This window comes from Bos indicus x Bos taurus, chromosome X, assembly GCF_003369695.1.
Source record: "Bos indicus x Bos taurus breed Angus x Brahman F1 hybrid chromosome X, Bos_hybrid_MaternalHap_v2.0, whole genome shotgun sequence".
Classification (NCBI taxonomy): Eukaryota; Metazoa; Chordata; class Mammalia; order Artiodactyla; family Bovidae; genus Bos; species Bos indicus x Bos taurus.
The window spans coordinates 137,791,700-137,811,913 of record NC_040105.1 but is presented as its reverse complement, the minus strand read 5'-3'; the positions used below and the strand labels follow the sequence as shown (position 1 = coordinate 137,811,913).

General features: G+C 37.9%; 1 protein-coding gene, 1 non-coding gene and 1 pseudogene across 4 annotated transcripts in view; 1 reads left to right on the top strand and 2 right to left on the bottom strand.

Annotated features, from left to right (window-relative positions):
- Positions 1-14,683, top strand: part of XIAP (X-linked inhibitor of apoptosis) — a 39,814-nt gene extending 25,131 nt beyond the window's left edge. For all 3 annotated transcript variants that reach the window (XM_027534983.1, XM_027534984.1, XM_027534985.1), the window contains 2 exons: positions 2,459-2,659; positions 9,981-14,683. In XM_027534983.1, coding sequence (XP_027390784.1) covers positions 2,459-2,659; positions 9,981-10,174 — 395 coding nt within the window. In that variant the 3' untranslated portion in view covers positions 10,175-14,683. The remainder of the gene's footprint in view (positions 1-2,458; positions 2,660-9,980) is intronic.
- Positions 5,967-6,414, bottom strand: LOC113887761 (annotated as a pseudogene).
- Positions 12,038-12,171, bottom strand: LOC113888283. Its single transcript, XR_003509919.1, has one exon. It is a non-coding gene; the product is annotated as a small nucleolar RNA SNORA43 (small nucleolar RNA).
- Positions 14,684-20,214: the final 5,531 nt, after the last annotated feature.

Here is a 20,214-nt window from a genome sequence, read left to right as displayed (position 1 = left end):
ATAGACATCTTTACAAATTAAAAGTGTACAAAGAAAGATGTTAAACAAGAATGATATTATTATCCAACTTTTCAGAGAGGTTAAGTGACCAGCCCACAGTTACATTACAAAGCATTAGTGGTCTTCAGAATCCTACATCACACTACAGATCTCATTCTCAACCTAGTCATCATGTTTTAAATATAATAAAGTTTAGTTTAAAATATGTCTGGTGATTCCCCATTCCCTATACTCATGTTGTTGTTGTTAATCACTAAGTTGTGTCTGACTGTTTTGCGATCCCATGGACTGTAACCCACCAGGCTCCTCTGTCCATGGGATTCTCCAGGCAAGAATACTGGAGTGGGTTGCCATTTCCTTCAGGGGATCTTCCTGACCCAGGGATCAAATCCACATCTCCTGCATTGGCAGGCATGTTCTTTACCGCTGAGCCACCAGGGAAGCCCTCCCTATACTTAAAGCATCATCTATTTAGTATCTTAAAGATTAGAAGACAAGAGAATACTATATATATACATATATATGCTTTTGACTGAGACTCTTGCTCTGGTTTAGGATTAGTGTTTTTAGTCGATTTGCATTTCCCTGATATCTAAAGGTGTTGGGCATTTTTTTTCATATGCTTTTGGGCCTTTTGTATATCTTCTTTGGAAAAATGTTCATCTCCTTTGCCTTTTTTTAGTTGATTACTTGATTTTTTATTATGGACTTGTAATAGTTCTTTATATATTTTAGTTCTTTATACATATGAGTCCCATGTCAAGTATATGATTTGCAAATATTTTCTCCCATCCCATGGGTTGTCTTTTCACTTTCTTTTTAGTGTCCTTAAGAGTTTTATGCTTTTAGCTCTTACATTCAGGTCTGTGATCCATTTTGAATTAATTTTTGTATATGGTATGAGGGAGAGGTTCATCTAACCATCACCCAGATCAGGATACAGAACATCTCTACCACCCTGGAAAGCTCCTTCAGGCCCTTTCACAATCAATATTTACCCCCAAGTTATATCCTAACTTCTGTTACCATAGATTAGATTTGAACGTCTTAAAAATGTAATCATACAATATGTACTCGATTGTCTCTGGTTCATGATTATGTTGATGTTTTGCTTATCATGTCTATGTGATTGATCCATGTTGTCTGTGGAAGTAGTTCATTCTTCTTCCTTGCTATTTAGCATTTGAATATACCACAATTTACTTATCCATTCACCTGATAATGGACACTTGAGTTGTTTCCAGTTTGGGGCTGTTATAAATAACACTGCTATGAATATTCTTGTATATGTCTTTGGCAGGTATATGTACTCATCTTTAATACTGAAGAGTGGGGAATTCCTGGAGGCCTAGTGGTTAGGACTTGGAACTTTCACTGTGGGGGGATGGGGGAGGGAGGGGGGGCATGTTCAATCCCTGGTCAGGAAACTAAGATCCCTCAAGCTGCACAGCTTGGAAAAGAAAAAAGGGGAAAAAAAATACCCAAGAGTGTAAGTGATGAGTCGAGGATAGAAGTCTCTTTTAGCACATCAGTACACAATCTGGTAAGATTAGTATTCGTCAGGCTAACAAAAGAATAAGAGCTTTGCCCAGAGGAGAGTGAACAAAGGCATGAAGTCAAAGCAGAGAGACTGTCTCCTCCTGGAACTAGAAGTAGTTCCTTTGATTTACACCTAGAAATTGGAAGGCTGAGAGCTCTAGTAAGCTCTTCCCAGGTGGCTCAATTGGTAAAGAATCCACCTGCCAATGCAGGAGATCTCGCAGGTTGGATCCCTGGGTCAGGAAGGTCCCCTGGAGAAGGGCCTGGCAACCCACTCCAGTATTCTTGCCTGAGAAATTCCATAGACAGAAGAGCCTGGCAGGCTGCAGCCCATGGAGTCACAAAAAGTAGACACGACTTAGCGACTAAACACCACCACCACTACCACTACCACAATCTGTAGTCCTACCTCAAGTGTCATTAAAGTGAGTTTCTATTAGGTTTCTTGCCTTATCTAGTCCACCCCACTCAACTGCAGAAACTAAGTCTGAGAGATAGGAAACTGATACATTGAAGGTCACAGACTGGAACTTCTATTTCCCATGACTTTTTCAAAATAATTGTGGTGATTTGGTAAAGATGTCCACAGTTTCAGAATTTTTGAAGCACTTAACCCTTTTTGTACCTGTTTTACCTTATCTTGTACTATTTGTTATAGTCTTTAAAGCACCTAATCTCAATTCCTAATAGTACAAATACATACTCATTGTACTTTCAACTATTTTAAGATTCTGGAAGTGATTCTTCAGTGCCTAAATATTTCTAAATCCTCTTCCCAAAGCAGCTTTGGTTTGCTGGTTTGGTTTTGATTTTTTGCTTGTTGCTTAAATTTTTCTTTTTAATGATACTCTGCTATTGGGTTGTGTTAATGAAAATAATTAAAGTCTGTGATTTTTTTCCTCACCAATTTTCATTTCAGATGATACAATATTCCAAAATCCTATGGTACAAGAAGCTATACGAATGGGATTCAGTTTCAAGGACATTAAGAAAACAATGGAGGGGAAAATTCAGACATCTGGGAGCAACTATAAATCACTTGAGGTTCTGGTTGCAGATCTAGTGAATGCTCAGAAAGATAATACACAAGATGAATCAAGTCAGACTTCATTACAGAAAGGTATGCATGCCTGTGTTTTAAAAGCAAGATACACCTAGTATTTCATTATGGATAGTATCTTGTATGACTATGTGGCCCATGCATTTTCCTCCTCTCGTATTTCCCTTAGGATAAATGTTTTTTTAAACTTTTTATTATGAAAGATGTCAAACATACTCAAAAGTGGAGAGAACAGTACAATGAACCCTCAGATATCCATCAGCCAGCTTCAATAATTGTCAACACTTTTTCAATCTCCCTTTCTTCCCCCAACTTTGATTTTTGCTGTAGTTTTTCAGAGTAAATCCCAGACATCCTGTATACCACTTGCCTATAAATACTTCAATAACTATGTAGGGACTTTTTTTTTTAACATGACCTTAATACTGTGTGTTAATCTATTCAGACTGTTATAATAGTACCGTAGACTGGGTGGCTTAGACAGCAGACATTTGTTTTTCATACTTCCGGAGGCTGGGAAGTCCAAGGTTCAGGCAGATTTGGTTCCTGGTGAAGTCTCTCTTCCAGGCTGGGAGATGGCTGCCTTCTCTATGTCCTCTCTTGGCCAAGAGAGATAGCATTCTGCTTTCTAGTCCACTTATAAGAACATTGATTCCATCATGGAGTCCCATCATCATGACCCCATGTAAACCAAATCACCTTTTGAAGGCCCCACCTCTAAGCACCATCACATAGGGTGTGAGGGCTTCAACATGAGTTTTGGAGAGAAAGACATTTAGCCCATAATATACTATTGTCACAGTTAACAGAATTAACAGTAATTCTATCATATCATCTGAAATTCAGTTGATTTTAATTTTCCTCATCATCTTAAAATGTTTTTACAGTTGATGTGTTCTGATCAGGATCCAAGTAAGATCTACTGATCTATTAATTTTAAAAACTGTAAGTTTATACTCTATTTTAGGTAAAGAACAACAAAGGCTAACTTTTATCATTGTGTGTAGACTCTAAGTTTTTTAGTTGAAACTGCTTGGATTTAGAGTATTTTGCAACTTTCTACATGATATAAATATGTAAAAGGGTCATATTGCTAAATAGAGCTTGAATTAAATGCATTTTAATACTGTGATTCATATACAAAGTGTATTGAATAATGTAGAAGAGAAGTATATAATCATTCTCTAAGCTTTTGACCACCTCTACCAAAAGATGAGAATTCTCTGAGTACTAATGAACTTAAAAGTTAACTTATTTTGTTTTTTACATTCAAGACCCTTTTGATCTTTAAGTTATTTCAGATGCTTTTGAAACATTATTCAGATAATCAAATAAGTCTTAAAGCAGTATAACATTGATGAGTTTTATATTACTCTAGTTGGTGTAGAAGATTCAGCAGAAAGCAGACTACTTTTTTCCTTAAAGATACATTTATTTAAAACCTATAATAGCTCCTCTTGTCTTGGTGATGGTGAAACAAATCATTTGCTTTGTGATACAAGTGACTATGTCATTTTTCCCTGCATCTTCACCACAACTCAAACTTAATTAAGTTTGACAGTAAGGTGTTAGTTTTTATACCTGAAGGTGTTTACAGCAGAAAGATTTAGTGGGTTGCAGTAGGAAGAGAACAAAGGACAGAGTGCATTGGGGGATGTCTCTATTCAACAGGAGTTTGTGGGAGGTTCTCATCATTACCGAGATTACAAGCCGGGGTCGTGTGGGAAAAAGGGCCTAAGTTAATGCCAGTTCTCAAGGGCACACGTTAGAATTCATCAGTTGATGTCTCCTTAGTCTCACAAAATTGAGAGGCAGGTAATTGATACAGGCAAGCTTTTCATGAGGGGGCTGCTGTCTATTTCTCCTCCCAAAGCTGATGAGGAAACACCAGCTCTAAGAATCTTTTAATTCTGTACAAAATAGAGGGTGGGCCTAATTGAAGTAAAAGCAAATAAAATTTATTAGAGAAAATATAATGTTATTGTTACTCACTAAGAAATCCTAGATTCAATACTAGCTTTTATACCATTGTCTCTGTAACAGAGAATACCCCAGTCTTCTAAAGATAGTACCAAATTAGTATCTTTTTCCCTTTCTTTTTAAAAATGACATTGTATGATATAAAGCCCTTTACTTCATGTGTGTGGTAAGATACTTATTTTAATCCTTATATATATATGATAGAAAGTAATGTAAAAATCAAATAACCCGTGCACATTTCTTATCAGTCTGTCTTTCCACATAGATCTGCTCTGATTGGAACATGAATAACATCAGTTTATTCTAGAAGTGGTTTATAATAATGTGGTAAAAATATTAGCAAATACCATGAAAAATTATCTAGCTATTGCCTTTATTGCTATGTGCCAGGTACCTCCCAACCTAGAAGAGGGCATTGTGGCAAGTAGAAGGGGAAAGGTGGCTCAGGAAAGGATGTAGAACCCAGTGGTTACTCTTTAGGCTAGAGTGAAGTAAAAAACTCAGTCTGGAAAAAAATGCCCAGAGCATCACCATCTCAAGTAAGTATATGCACTGTAATATGGAACTGTAAACAGTCAGAACCAAAAGAACCTTAAAGATCCTATAATAATTTTCATTACTTCAGAGAAAACTGAGGTGCTGATGAACTGTTACTCAAGATCACGCAGATATTTGGGAGTGAAATTCCGGTTTCCTGACTTCTGGTCCAGTGTTTATTTTTTTTTTTTAATTGGGAATTCTCCGGTGGTCCTATGGTTAGGACTTGACACTTTTAGTACCAAGGACCCAGATTCAGTCCCTGGTCCCGGAGGTAAGATTCCACAAGTCACATGGTGTGGCCAAAAAAAAAGTAAATACACATAAAATTTACCCTCTGAGCCATTTTTAAGTGTATAGTTCAGTAGTTTTAAGTACATTCACATTGTTGTGCAGTCAATCTCCAGAGCTCTTTTCATCTACAAAACTGAAACTCTTTATCTATTAAACAGCTTCCATTTTCCCGTTCCCCTGGCAGCCACCATTCTGCTTTCTGTCTCTGTAAATTTGACTACTGTAGGTATCTGATCCAGTTTCCTTTTTTATTCATTGTAGCATCACATGCAAAAGTAACATGTAAATTAATTGTTTTCCTCTTTATGATTTTTTGGGGGATTACAAAGGTACTTCTAAAAAAACACTTTGAAGGGGTAGTCCCCTCACCCCCAGGACTGGCCTGGGGAAGAGAGACTACCTGAGAGGAGGGAACCCCAAAAGAGACCTGCTGTGGACCCCAGGCAAAAGGAATGCCTGGGTACTGGGAGCTGTGAGCATGACAGGAGGAAGTGTAGCGGGACAGGCTCCAGGCACACAGGCAAAGCACGAGAAGATTGGACAAAAAGCCACAAAGTTACTTGGGTTCCTTCTTTTCATTTGCCTTTTTCAGCTTCTGCTGCATGATCTCCGAGTCCTTCTGCTTGTGGCCCACAGCAGAAAGCTTGTAATCTCAGTGTTTTCTCTTAACCAAGTCACTCTGGTTTTCCATATTCCTCTGGCAGGTGGCTTTCGCTGGCTGCCACAGTCTTGGTGATGGCAGGAATATACACTATTCTTTTTTGGTCAGATGCATCCATATAATATAAATCAGTTTATAATGCCATCCCTTTACTTTTGTTGTTTGCTATGCCCCGAATGCCTTTTTCCTGTTTGTATACCTCATCTCATTCCCCACTGCACCCCCAATTCCCTAAACCCACTTCGTGAACTTGTCCTTCAAGGCTCAGCTCAAAGGTCACTCTTTGAAGTTTCCCCAAAGACCCATAGCACACTTTGCAGCTTTCTCTTCTCTACTGTCTCTGTTAAAGCATTTGTAACGTTGTTTTGGAACTTTTTCTGTCCCTTCCTATCTGTTAGGCTTCTTGAGGACAGACAGTTTATCTTTCTTATCTCTATGTTCCATATTTGAGTTTTGAATTATGCCCAGGAGGTTGCCTTTTAAGAAAAAAAAGGATCAAATAATCCTTTTCTCCATGACTAGCCAAGAAAACCTTACTGAAGCAATTCTGGTATCTTTTTCCAGGTTAAAACCTTTCACTGGCTCTGGGGCCCTTGGTGTCAAGTCGAAACTCCTTCACATGGGTTACCAAATCCTTCATGATCAGGCTCCTGCTAACCTTCTATAGCCTCATGCTATAATCTCATGCTATTTCCCCTTCACATTCTCTTCCCAAACCTTACCTGTGCACTTGGAGGCCTCATTCTGTTTCTCACCTTGGAGCCTGCCTATATCATTTCCTCTGCCCAGAGCCCTCTTCTCCCACTGCTCTTGTCCCCCAAGGTCTAAGGCCTTCTCCCTCTTCTAGTTTACTCCTACTTATCCTTTAGGACCCAATTTAGGTATAATATTTTCTGGAAGGCCTTCCCTCTGTGTGTACATGGATACACAGCCTTCCTATGTTCTTCATAACACATTGTCATTACTTTAATCATTACACTGTATTATAATTTCCTGCCTGCTTGTGTTCCTGACTTGTCTATGAATGATTAGGAGCCCAGGATCTATATATTTGTTAATCTATCTCTAATGCCTAGAACCTAGCTAAGTGTTCCATAAGCATTTGTTGAATAAAATTAAACCACTGTTTGCCAAACTTGTTTTCAAAATAGTGTTCCCCAGAATGTTAAGAGATGTCGTGAAAAAGGAGCTCTGTAGTTAAATAGGGAATGCATTTTGAATTTCTAAGAGGGCATATATGCTTTATTATTACTGCCCTCAACTTGATAGTCATGGTTCAGAAATGCTAGTGTGCTCAACCCCAGAAATATTAGATTGAGTGAATGGGGCCAAGGAATCTATTGGTTGTTTTTTTTTTTTAAATACCCCTAGTGATTCTCATGTGAAGCTAAATTTGGAAACCACTGCTATACAGTGATCACAAAGATTGTTAAAATATGTAATGCATTTGGAATCGTGCCTAGCACAAAGTAGAAGTGCTATATTACTTTTAACTGCTGCTATTGCTGACCCAGATAATCACGATGGTGTGATCACTGACCTAGAGCCAGACATCCTGGAATGTGAAGTCAAGTGGGCCTTAGAGAACAAAGCTAGTGGAGGTGACAGAATTCCAGTTGAGCTATTCCAAATCCTGAAAGATGATGCTGTGAAAGTGCTGCACTCAATATGCCAGCAAATTTGGAAAACTCAGCAGTGGCCACAGGACTGGAAAAGGTCAGTTTTCATTCCAGTCCCAAATAAAGGCAATGCCAAAGAATGCTCAAACTACTGCACAATTGCACTCATCTCACACGCTAGTAAAGTAATGCTCAAAATTCTCCAAGCCAGGCTTCAGCAATATGTGAACCATGAACTTCCAGATGTTCAAGCTGGTTTTAGAAAAGGCAGAGGAACCAGAGATCAAATTGCCAACATCCGCTGGATCATGGAAACAGCAAGAGAGTTCCAGAAAAGCATCTATTTTTGCTTTATTGACTATGCCAAAGCCTTTGACTGGGTGGATCACAATAAACTGTAGAAAATTCTGAAAGAGATGGAAATACCAGACCACCTGATCTGCCTCTTGAGAAATTTGTATGCAGGTCAGGAAGCAACAGTTAGAACTGGACATGGAACAACAGACTGGTTCCAAATAGGAAAAGGAGTACGTCAAGGCTGTATATCGTCACCCTGCTTATTTAACTTAGATGCAGAGTACATCATGAGAAACACTGGACTGGAAGAAACACAAGCTGGAATCAAGATTGCCGGGAGAAATATCAATAACCTCAGATATGCAGATGACACCACCCTTATGGCCGAAAGTGAAGAAAAACCTAAAGAGCCTCATGATGAACATGAATGTGAAAAAGTTGGCTTAAAGCTCAGCATTCAGAAAACGAAGATCATGGCATCTGGTCCCATCACTTCATGGGAAATAGATGGGAAACAGTGGAAATAGTGTCAGACTTTATTTTTCTGGGCTCCAAAATCACTACAGATGGTGATTGCAGCCATGAAATTAAAAGATGCTTACTCCTTGGAAGGAAAGTTATGACCAACCTAGATAGCATATTCAAAAGCAGAGACATTACTTTGCCAACAATGGTTCGTCTAGTCAAGGCTATGGTTTTTCCAGTAGTCATGTATGGATGTGAGAGTTGGACTGTGAAGAAGGCTGAGTGCTGAAGAATTGATGCTTTTGAACTGTGGTGTTGGAGAAGACTCTTGAGAGTCCCTTGGACTGCAAGGAGATCCAACCAGTCCATTCTGAAGGAGATCAGCCCTGGGATTTCTTTGGAAGGAATGATGCTAAAGCTGAAACTCCAGTACTTTGGCCACCTCATGCGAAGAGTTGACTCATTGGAAAAGACTCTGATGCTGGGAGGGATTGGGGGCAGGAGGAGAAGGGAACGACAGAGGATGACATGGCTGAATGGCATCACTGACTCGATAGACATGAGTCTCAGTGAACTCCGGGTGTTAGTGATGGACAGAGAGGCCTGGCGTGCTGCGATTCATGGGGTCGCAAAGTGTTGGACACGACTGAGCGACTGATCTGATCTGATCTGATCGCTGATGTTGTTGTCATAGTTATATATGATTGTTAAACATATTTTTGTGCCGCATTTGTTAACATTTCTCAAAACTAAGCTTGACAAAGGCTGAATTAAACAAGAACTTCAGTGCCACCTGTATATTGATGACGCCCAGGTTTCTATCTTTAGCCCTGATTTCTTCTGACCTTTAAGACCTAACGCTCCGATCGCCTACTGGACATTTTTATATGGATGCCCTGCAAACACCTCAGAAATATCTTAAAAATCCCAAACCTGTACCTCCATTTTTATTTCCTATTGGCACTACCATCCCCTTGTCAGCCATGCTAGAAATCTTGAAATCAACTTTATTTCCTCTTTCTTCCTCATCCTTCACATCCAATCACTAAATCCTACTTGTCCCATTTCATAAGTGGCCCTCCACTTCCATCTCTTAATTTCTGGAATAAGCCGTGCCCTTTCGATATGCTGCTACTTTTGCCTAACCCTTGCTTCTCTGCTTAGCAGATTTCTGTTTTTAAATGTCACTCTTCCACCTCCCCACTTCCCCACCCAACAGCCACCAACCGGTGGAACTTTCCCCACCTAACCTGAACAAAAGAACTTGTTCTGTTACCTTGTCCCAGAGCACTTTGTAACTTTATTACACAACTTATCACTTTGTACTTTGTGCTTGCTTCTGTAGCCTCAGCTCACGTCCTTCTCTCCCACTAGGCTGTGAACTGCTTAAGAGTAGATGCCATGTGTGAGTTATCCCATCTCCTGACACTTGATCAGCGTCCGGCACATAGTAGGGGTTCACACTGTTTCAGTGAATTTAACCAACTCAGAAAGTCTAAAATTAACACGTTTTTTTCTCTTTGTACAGACATTAGTACTGAAGAGCAGCTAAGGCTCCTACAAGAGGAGAAGCTTTGCAAAATCTGTATGGATAGAAATATTGCTGTCGTCTTTATTCCTTGTGGACATCTGGTCACTTGTAAACAGTGTGCTGAAGCAGTTGACAAGTGTCCCATGTGCTACACAGCCATTACTTTGAGGCAAAAAATTTTCATGTCGTAATCTAACTACAGTAGGCATCTTATGTTCTTATTACCCTGATTGAATGTGTGATGTGAACCAACTTGAAGAAATCAGCATTGAATTCCATTAGCATTTGCTGCCAAGTAGGAAGAAAGTGTAAACTGCAATGTTATAGTTGGCAGTCTAAAATTTGAATTTCTGGATTTTTCAGGATGTTAACTGTATTAGCTGTTCTGTTTTTCTCCCACTGTTATTTAATTGAAACCCTAGACTAAGAAGCATCATATTGTAACTGATCACAATGTGTGTTTTATAGTACACTGACTTAGTTTTCTAAATGTAAGTGAATTAATCAGTTGAATTTTTCATTCATTTTGGATAGGCTTAACAAATAGAGCATTCTGTATGAATGGAGATTAGAGTTAATCTTCCCAATCACATAATTTGTTTTGTGTGAAAAAGGAATGAACTGTTTCACACTGATGGAAAGATGGAAATGATTTTTAGATGTTTGTGTTTTAGGATTTTGTCCATTTTCTTTTAAATTATACACATGTACTTGGGTGGATGATTTTTTTTTAATGATTTTGCCATTGTTAAAAGGGTATTTAATGATTGACTACCTTTTAGCCTACATGTACTGACATAAAAAGACATGAGAGGTATATTAAGTGTAAAATCAAATGGCAAAACACTATGTGTAGAATGAGCCAAGTGAAGGTGTGTCTATTTTATATACATATAGAACAGAAGATTGGAAAGATAGGCACCAAACTGTTAAATGTGGTTTCTCTTGAAAGGGGGTGGGGGGATGGGTCCCAGAGGGGCTTTATAAGGGCCTTTCACTTTCTACTTTTTTCATTTTGTTCTGTTTGAATTTTTTATAAGTATTATTACTTTTGTAATCAAAATTTTTAGAAAGTATTTTGCTGATTTAAAGGCTTAGGCATGTTCAAACGCCTGCAAAACTACTTATTGCTCAGCTTTAGTTTTCCTAATCCAAGAAGGCAGGGCAGTTAACCTTTTTGGTGCCAATGTGAAATTTAAATGTTTATATGTTTTTCCTGCTTCGTGGATAAAAAATATTTCTGAGTGGTAGTTTTCTGACAGGTAGACCATGTCTTCTCTTGTTTAAAAATAAATATTCCTGATTTTGTAAAATGAAATATAAAATATGTCTCAGATCTTCCAATTAATTAGTAAGGATTCATCTTTAATCCTTGCTAGTTTAAGCCTGCCTAAGTCACTTTACTAAAAGATCTTTGTTAACCCAGTATTTTAAACATCTGTCAGCTTATGTAGGTAAAAGTAGAAGCATGTTTGTACACTGCTCGTAGTTATAGTAACAGCTTTCCATGTTGAGATTCCCGTATCTTGTATCTTAAAGTTTCATGTGAATTTTTACCGTTAGGATGCTTAAGATGTATATAGGATAAAATGTCAAGTCTTCACCTAAGTTTTTTGTTTTCTTGTCTAGTAATAGTAGCAGATACTTCTGGAATGTTTTCCCAAGATCCTTAAAAACTTCTTGGAAATTATAAAATACTGACAAGAAAAGAAGAATAGTTTTTTGAATATTAAAGAGAAAATAAAGCTTGAGTAAGAATCAATATAGGTTAAAAAGATAAAAGTCTAAAAATGCTTCATAGAACACCCAGGCAAAGATCCTCACAACAACCTGTTGTAGAGGTGAGTGAGGCATTTTACTGTAGAGAAAAGGTTGGGAGTAAAACTGTCAGAAGTTATATTTTTGTTGTATTTTCTAAGAGAAAGAGTATTGTTATGTTCTCTTAACCTCTGTTAATTACTACTTTGATATTCATTTAAAGCATTGCGAATTTAAATGAGAATCTTTATTTTTTTAATTAAAAAAAAATTTTTTTTAATTTTTATTTTTTCCACTGGTGTCTGGCTACAAACCATTCTTAGTGCCCACAGTTCTGAGCACTGAGTGTAGAAATAGCCGCTTCCTCTCTGCCGCAACGGCACGGGCGCAGCAGGGCGGCCGCACCCGTGGTGCCGGCAAGTCCGGCATCTGCAGGGCAGTAAGAGTCTTTAAAGTCAAATAATGACCACCCTGCTTTTGTTGTACTATGTAGACCCTCAGTTCTTTACTTTTGCACTTTCTTCCAGTTAGATTTAGTTATATATTCATTAAAAGTTAAATTTTATATGTATAATCTAAGCTTTAAATTTCAACTTAAATTACAAGGGGAGAAAAGTGTTAAAGGTTTAAAAATGTGTTTTCCAGGACACGTCAGCTCCAAGTCAGGTAGTTGGTTCAATCTAGTTGTTGTCCAAGGACTGAATTGTTTTAACATAAGGTTTTCCAGTTCTGGGAGCCTCAGTTCTTTAAAACTCTTTTAAAATTTGTATGTTTAGATTTAAGCAAGACCTTTTTACTCCCCATCACTTGTGAGATTTAATGCATGAAGCTGATGTGGCTAACAAGTTTATTTTAAGAATTCTTTAGAAATGCTGTTGCTTCAGGTTCTTAAATCACTCAACGCTCCAACTTCTAATCAAATTTTTAAAGACTTACCAATGTTTGCCTGTGTTTGCACTATAAAAAGCACTGGATCCTTCCCATCTATTTGTGCAAAGAATGATCACTTGCAAGGTCAAAAATATAGCCAGATCCAAATCTCTGCCTCCCCCTTCCCAAAATAGTTCTCAGTATCTCCATGTAGACTTCCTTTTCTGTATAAAGTTCACTCTAAGATTTCAAAGGCACCGCCTGTTTTACTACATTTTAGTCATGTGAAGAGTCAAGTTGTTTTGTAATAAATAATTGTCTTTATTCATAATAATCTCGTGTGCTAATCAAAAGCCTTGTCTTAATTTTTGAGAAATGAGTTTAGTGTTTATAAAGTAAATTCCAGTTTGTTAAGTAATGGCTTTGTATTACCTTTCCTGCTAGATTTTTGTTTATTTTCCCTTGGGTTAGGGGCTAAGATGGAGTAGGATGGGGGTAGTGAATGTATGTGATGTGATTTGGCCTTGTGTATTACAATCCTTTCTTGTTTTATCACTTAAATGTTGGTAGTTTTCTTCCTGGTTTTCATTTTAGTGGATAAAATTGGTATTTTGAACTCTGAATGGAGACTACCACCACAGCATTAGTTCCACATATTGAACCCTTTAGACTGAAATGATTGTTTTATTTCCTGATTACCCAGTTGGTTGAATATGGGGGAAAAGGGGTGGAGGGGTTGGAGAAATAGGATAGGTTGTATATCGTTTCTATTAGAGAAAGAAGAAAATGGGACTGAATATTTGACAGATATGGTTTTTAGCCACATCTGGCTTAGAAAAGAAGAAAAGAGGTAACCATTTCTTCATCTGTGAAATGCAAATAGTACCTGTCTTAAAAAATTATAAGAGTTGAGGAGACCGTATGTGTAAAATACTTGTTATAAATGTTAATTCCCTTCCTAACACTTTTTTACCTTCCATGGATTTGCCTTGACTCTGGAAATTAGGGCTAAAACTTAGATAATAACTCTTTCACTGACTCTTAATTCATCTTTTTTGTTTGTCGTAGTTAAGATGCAAATTGCAGTACACAAGTAGGTCAAATCCTTAAAAATATTTAAATTCCTTTTTTAAAAACTTGAAACAATATTCTTACCAAAGTTAGTTGAGTTTTTCTAATAGAAACAATTGGCTTAGTCCCACTTTTATAGTCAGTTTCAGTTTGACTTACAAACTTAGCACAATGTGAATTTCACTTGCAGCACAACAGAATCATAGGATGTCAGAGCTAGAAGTGACCTTAGAGAGTATCTAATTCATTCCCCTTGTTTTAAGATGAACCATCTGAGGCTCAATGGTGAAATGATGTGTTCAAAGCTATATAACTAATCAGTGATAGCCCAGGCTGGGACATAGTTTGACGGTGAAAAACTTCAAGCTACCTCTCCAGGGAGGTCTCAAATGTTTATTTTTTCAACTATTCTTTATTCTATACCATAACATTCACTACATATTAAATGACACTTTAATACAGTAGGACAATCTTAAATACATATGGCTTCAAATTGTACAATGTTGGATTAATGTTTCGGGGGTAAGATTCTTATTTGAAGTCTAAAGTTTGCAGAAATGCATATAGATTTTTTTTCATTTACTACATTCTTCTTGTGTAGCATTAATTGTATATCATTTAAAATTACTATGTAAGTATATTTTGTCATTCTGTCTATACTTAGCAACAGATTTGCATTTTTATTTGATGTAACAATTGCTTTAATGTAATTTTTGTTAGAAGATTTTGCATTACCTTTATACTTTATATCTAACCTGACAGAATGACTGATTCTTATGTCATTGTAATAGTGTTGTAAATAATCACGTGAAATGTGTGAGATAGAGTACTATATTTGTAAATATAATTTTATGGCTGTTTTCATTTAGTAGAAACTTTTCCATCAGTATGGAAAACTAAGAAAATTGCTTTCTACTGTATAATCTGGCAGTTATCATAGATTAAAGCTTATTTTTCTGTGAATAAAAACTTATCCAATAAAGCACTATTCTTTAAAATGATATCTTATTACTTTATATTTGTTTCACTTCCTCAGAAAAAAATAAAATAGCTCTCTTAAAAATATTAATACTAAAATGCAACTTCCCAAATATATCCTATGCCATTATTGCGCCAGACATTAAGGTATATATCAAGTCATGTGATATTAAGAAAAAAAAGACATCTGCTTTCACATTAGTTTATAGAATTCTATAAGTACATGAAAAGTTTATTTTTAGTTTTGTGTAAAAATATGAAACTCCCTCTCCACAAAGATTGGCCTGGTTGACTCAAGAGATAACTATAGTCACCTTAACAAGGCTTGAATAAGCAAGAGACCTAAAAAGCCACTGCCCCTTTGAGGCAGGCAGCAGAGAAGGATTTTGTGAGTCTACAGAAGCAGCTGCCCAGAGTTTCAGAAACTGCAAGCAAATCTGGTGGGATAAAAAGTAAGGGAATTGCAATTATCCTTCAATAAAAAATAATTAGAAAAAAAGTGAGGAAATAAAGGCTTCTCAAAGGGAGAGGGAAATTTAGAAAAGGGCATTTCAAGTGCTATTTCCCCTACCCCTGAGTTGTATTTCAGGCCTAGTCTGAGACATTACTTTGCCAACAAAGGTCCGTCTAGTCAAGGCTATGGTTTTTCCAGTAATCATGTATGGATGTGAGAGTTGGACTGTGAAGAAGGCTGAGCGCCGAAGAATTGATGCTTTTGAACTGTGGTGCTGGAGAAGACTCTTGAGAGTCCCTTGGACTGCAAGGAGATCCAACCAGTCCATTCTGACGGAGATCAGCCCAGGGATTTCTTTGGAAGGAATGATGCTAAAGCTGAAACTCCAGTACTCTGGCCACCTTATGCGAAGAGTTGACTCATTGGAAAAGACTCTGATGCTGGGAGGGATTGGGAGCAGGAGGAGAAGGGGACACCAGAGGATGAGATGGCTGGATGGCATCACTGACTCGATGGACTTGAGTCTGAGTGAACTCCGGGAGTTTGTGATGGACAGGGAGGCCTGGCGGGCTGCGATTCGTGGGGTCGCAAAGAGTTGGACATGACTGAGCGACTGAACTGATCTGAACTGAACTGTATTGTTTAGTTGCTAAGCTAAGCTGTGTCTGACTTTCTTACAGACCCTGGGGACTGTAGCCCACCAGGCTTCTGTCCATGGGATTTCCCAGGTGAGAATACTCAGTGGGTTGCCATTTCCTTCTCCATGGGATCTTCCCAACCCAGGGATCAAACCCATGTCTCCTGCATTCGCAGGTGGGTTCTTTACCACTGAGCCACCAGGGAAGCCCCATCTGTATAGTGACTGATTATCAAATTCTTGACTGTTACCACTGTTATCTGAGATATACCATAAGACTGTTGTAAATGCAGTCCACATTTCTTACATGTCAACTATACTTTCAATGAATATTGATGAAGATGTGAATTTTCAAAGCTTTCTCTTACAAAAATTTTCAAACTTACATAAAAGTAGAAACAAAAATATAATGAACCTTGTAATCATCATTCAGCTTCAACAAATAACATTTTGCCAGTCTTGTTTCATCTAGGACTCTCTATCCTTTTATTTTTAAAATTTATTTATTTTTGATATATTTTAAAGTAAATCCTAGACATTATGTTATTTCTCCTATAGCTACTTTGTTATATACCTATACAGGATTAGAACATTTTTTAAATTGAATTTTTAACTTGCCACTATTACTGCTAAATTTTAAAGGACATCTAAATAATAATTAAGATCAACTTTATTCCCGTTTCCCCTATTTGAAGATTAAGGTAAATAAACATGCTCAAAACTGATACTATAATTTAAAAAATACTTTTAGGGAGTTCCATGGTGGTCCAGTGTTAGGACTCCATGCTTTCATTGCCATGGCTACGGTGCAGTCCCTGGTTGGGGAGCTAAATCCCGCAAGCCACGTAGCATGACCAAACAAAAAAAAAGAAATTTTTTTAATGATGTTCTCACCATTTCATTTGTAGTTTGCTTATAGATTATAGAATAAATGCGGTACTTATTAGAAGTTGGTAGGCTAATTTGCAACAATGTAGATGGACCTAGAGAGTATTATACTCAGTGACATAAGTCGAGAAAGAAAAACACTGGATGATATCACTTATATGTAGAATCTAAAAAATAAAATCTATGTATATAACAACAGAAACAGACTCAGAGATATAGAGAACAAACTAGGAGAGAGGGAGGGTGTAGGGGGTAAGATAGGGGTATGGGATTAAGAGATACAAACTAGTATGTATAAAATAAATAAGCAGCAGGAATATTATACAGCATAGGAAAATATAGCCATTGTTTTTTAATAACTTTAAATGGAGTATAATCTATAAAAATATTGAATCGTGGTGGTGTACACTTGAAACTAATATTGTAAGTCAACTATACTTCTATTTAAACATTTTAAAATTATAATTACAATAAAGGTAGGCTAACTGTGTGGTGTATGGATACCTCAGTTCAGTTCAGTCACTCAGTCGTGTCCGACTGCGACCCCATGAATCGCAGCACGCCAGGCCTCCCTGTCCATCACCAACTCCCGGAGTTCACTCAGACTCACGTCCATCGAGTCGGTGATGCCATCCAGCCATCTCATCCTCTGTCGTCCCCTTCTCCTCCTGCCCCCAATCCCTCCCAGCATCAGAGTCTTTTCCAGTGAGTCAACTCTTCGCATGAGGTGGCCAAAGTACTGGAGTTTCAGCTTTAGCATCATTCCTTCCAAAGAACACCTGGGACTGATTTCCTTTAGAATGGACTGGTTGGATCTCCTTGCAATCCAAGGGACTCTCAAGAGTCTTCTCCAACACCACAGTTCAAAAGCATCAATTCTTCGGCGCTCAGCCTTCTTCACAGTCCAACTCTCACATCCATACATGACTACTGGAAAAACCATAGCCTTGACTAGATGGACCTTTGTGGGCAAAGTAATGTCTCTGCTTTTGAATATGCTATCTAGGTTGGTCATAACTTTCCTTCCAAGGAGTAAGCATCTTTTAATTTCATGGCTGCAGTCACCATCTGCAGTGATTTTGGAGCCCAAAAAAACTAGTGGTTCTCAAAGTGTGGTCTGGGGGTCAACGGCATCTGCTTGCTGGAACTTGTTAGAAATAACAAATTATTGAGACTTCCCTGGCAGTTAAGACTCTGCACTTCCAATGCAGGAGGTGCAGGTTCAATCCTCGGTCGGGTGAATGAGATGCCACATGCTGCGTGGCATGGCCAAAAAAAAGGAAAAGAAAAAAAAAGTGAATTAATCAGCTCCAGCCTGAACCTAGTGAATCTGAAACTCTGGGGTATAACCCAGCAATCAGTGTTTTTGAAATGAGATGCCAGTCCAGGTTCAATGCACGATACTGGATGCTTGGGGCTAGTGCACTGGGACGACCCAGAGGGATGGTATGGGGAGGGAGGAGGGAGGAGGGTTCAGGATGGGGAGCACATGTATACCTGTGATGGATTCATTTTGATATTTGGCAAAGCTAATACAATTATGTAAAGTTTAAAAATAAAATTAAAAAAAAAAAAAAAAAAAAAAAAAAACCTCTAGGTGGTTCTGATAAGGCTATAGTTTGAAAATGACTGAGATGTGGTATGGGGTCCAAATCCAGAAACAATTAAACGGCTGAAACCTGGAAATCAAACTGCTCTGTGCAGATGACTGTAATCATCACCTTTTTTCTCCTTATAGCTCTTTGTGGATCCAGTCCTGTATTTTCTCCTGCTACCGAAATGTGGAGACATAAGATGTAACATCATGAAAGTCCCTTCTGATTTGACTTTTCAACAAAATTTCCTTGCATGTAGTATTCTTTTGAATTTGATAATGAAAATCATTCTTCAGCCCTTAGACTGCCAAGTTCAGAATAGAATAGGGACACATTGATCACATTAAACTCTCCTCCAATCAAGCACCGAAAGGGTTAAGTATTTCAAGTCTCACTTGTAAGCATTAGTGTGACAGCAATCAGTTGAAGTTGTACAGAACAGACCTGCACTTCTAGAAAGAGTCAAATCTTCAGTGAAATGTGAGCAGTTAATCTACAACTGATAGAGTTGGAAGTGGTCAGCCTCTCTAATTCATAATAACTAGCAGTTCTGAGTTCTTTTTTAGGTCTGAAGATTTTAAAGTAACTGGCACAAAAGGACCAAAGAAAATTCTTGTGATGGCCTTAGATCTCTAAAGGTTTTCGGAGTTGCATAAATCCACACTAAGGTCAATATTGGCCTCTGACCGTAACCAAAATAAAAATCTTAAGGTAGGCAAGGCTAGATGAAAGTCAGACTGTTTCCTTTTCCTACAAACTACTAATTTGCTATAACAAATACGTCCATAACCTAGCCATTTAGCTTTGTATAGGATTTGGTCTATTTAGATTTTTTCCCCCTGATCTTATTCTGTTTAATTTTATATTTCCAAGACCCTATATGCACCATAACTAATGACTATAGCATAAGAAACTTTTTGCATGGGCCTCTGCTTATTAACGATAATGCTTATTAACTTTGCTATGCTATGCTATGCTAAGTCGCTTCAGTCGTGTCCGACTCTGTGTGACCCCATAGATGGCAGCCCACCAGGCTCCCCCATCCTGGGATTCTCCAGGCAAGAACACTGGAGTGGGTTGCCATTTCCTTCTCCAGTGCATGAAAGTGAAAAGTGAAAGTGAAGTCGCTCAGTCATGTCCGACTCCTAGTGACCCCATGGACTGCAGCCCACCAGGCTCCTCCGTCCATGGGATTTTCCAGGCAAGAGTACTGGAGTGGGGCGCCATTGCCTTCTCCGTTATTAACTTTAGGTTTATGAATAAATATTAGAAGGATACTGGTTCAAAACAAATAAGGAATAAGAACCCAAGATAAACCAAACTTTATTCCTCCCTTTTATCTTCCCAGAATAAATTTTCAAAAAACAACCAGGGTATAACTAATTGAAGTAATAATATTTAAGGGCTTCCCTGGTGGTTCAGCGGCAAAGAATCCAGCTGCCAATGCAAGAGACGTTGGTTCAATCCCTGGGTTGAAAAGATCCCCCAGAGAAGGATATGGCAATCCACTCCAGTATTCTTGCCAGGGAAATCTATGGACAGAGGAGCCTGAAGGGTTACAGTCCATGGGATCACAAAAGGATCGGACAAGACTTAGTGACCAAACAACAACAAATAGTATTTAAACAATGATCTTGCTTCAAAATCTGGTTCTTGTTTCTAATTTATATTCCAGAAATATTTTTTACATACAAAATTATAAATGTCATTTGTTACAAAAACTTTTATATTGAGAGGTTTTTTTTTAAGTCTGTGCATTATGTTTCTTTAACTTTATTCTGTTACTAGGTACTAGAGACTTCTTTTTAATTCCATTAGCTTAAATAAGGGGCTTTGCATTTTTGGCTAAAGCATCAAGAATGTATTTTCTCATTAAATATTGGAATTTTGTTTGGCAGTGGTTAGGCTCTCCTTCTGCCAGATTACTGACTATTGGACTGAGGAAAAGAAAACACATGAGTAGGTTCATGAACAATTACT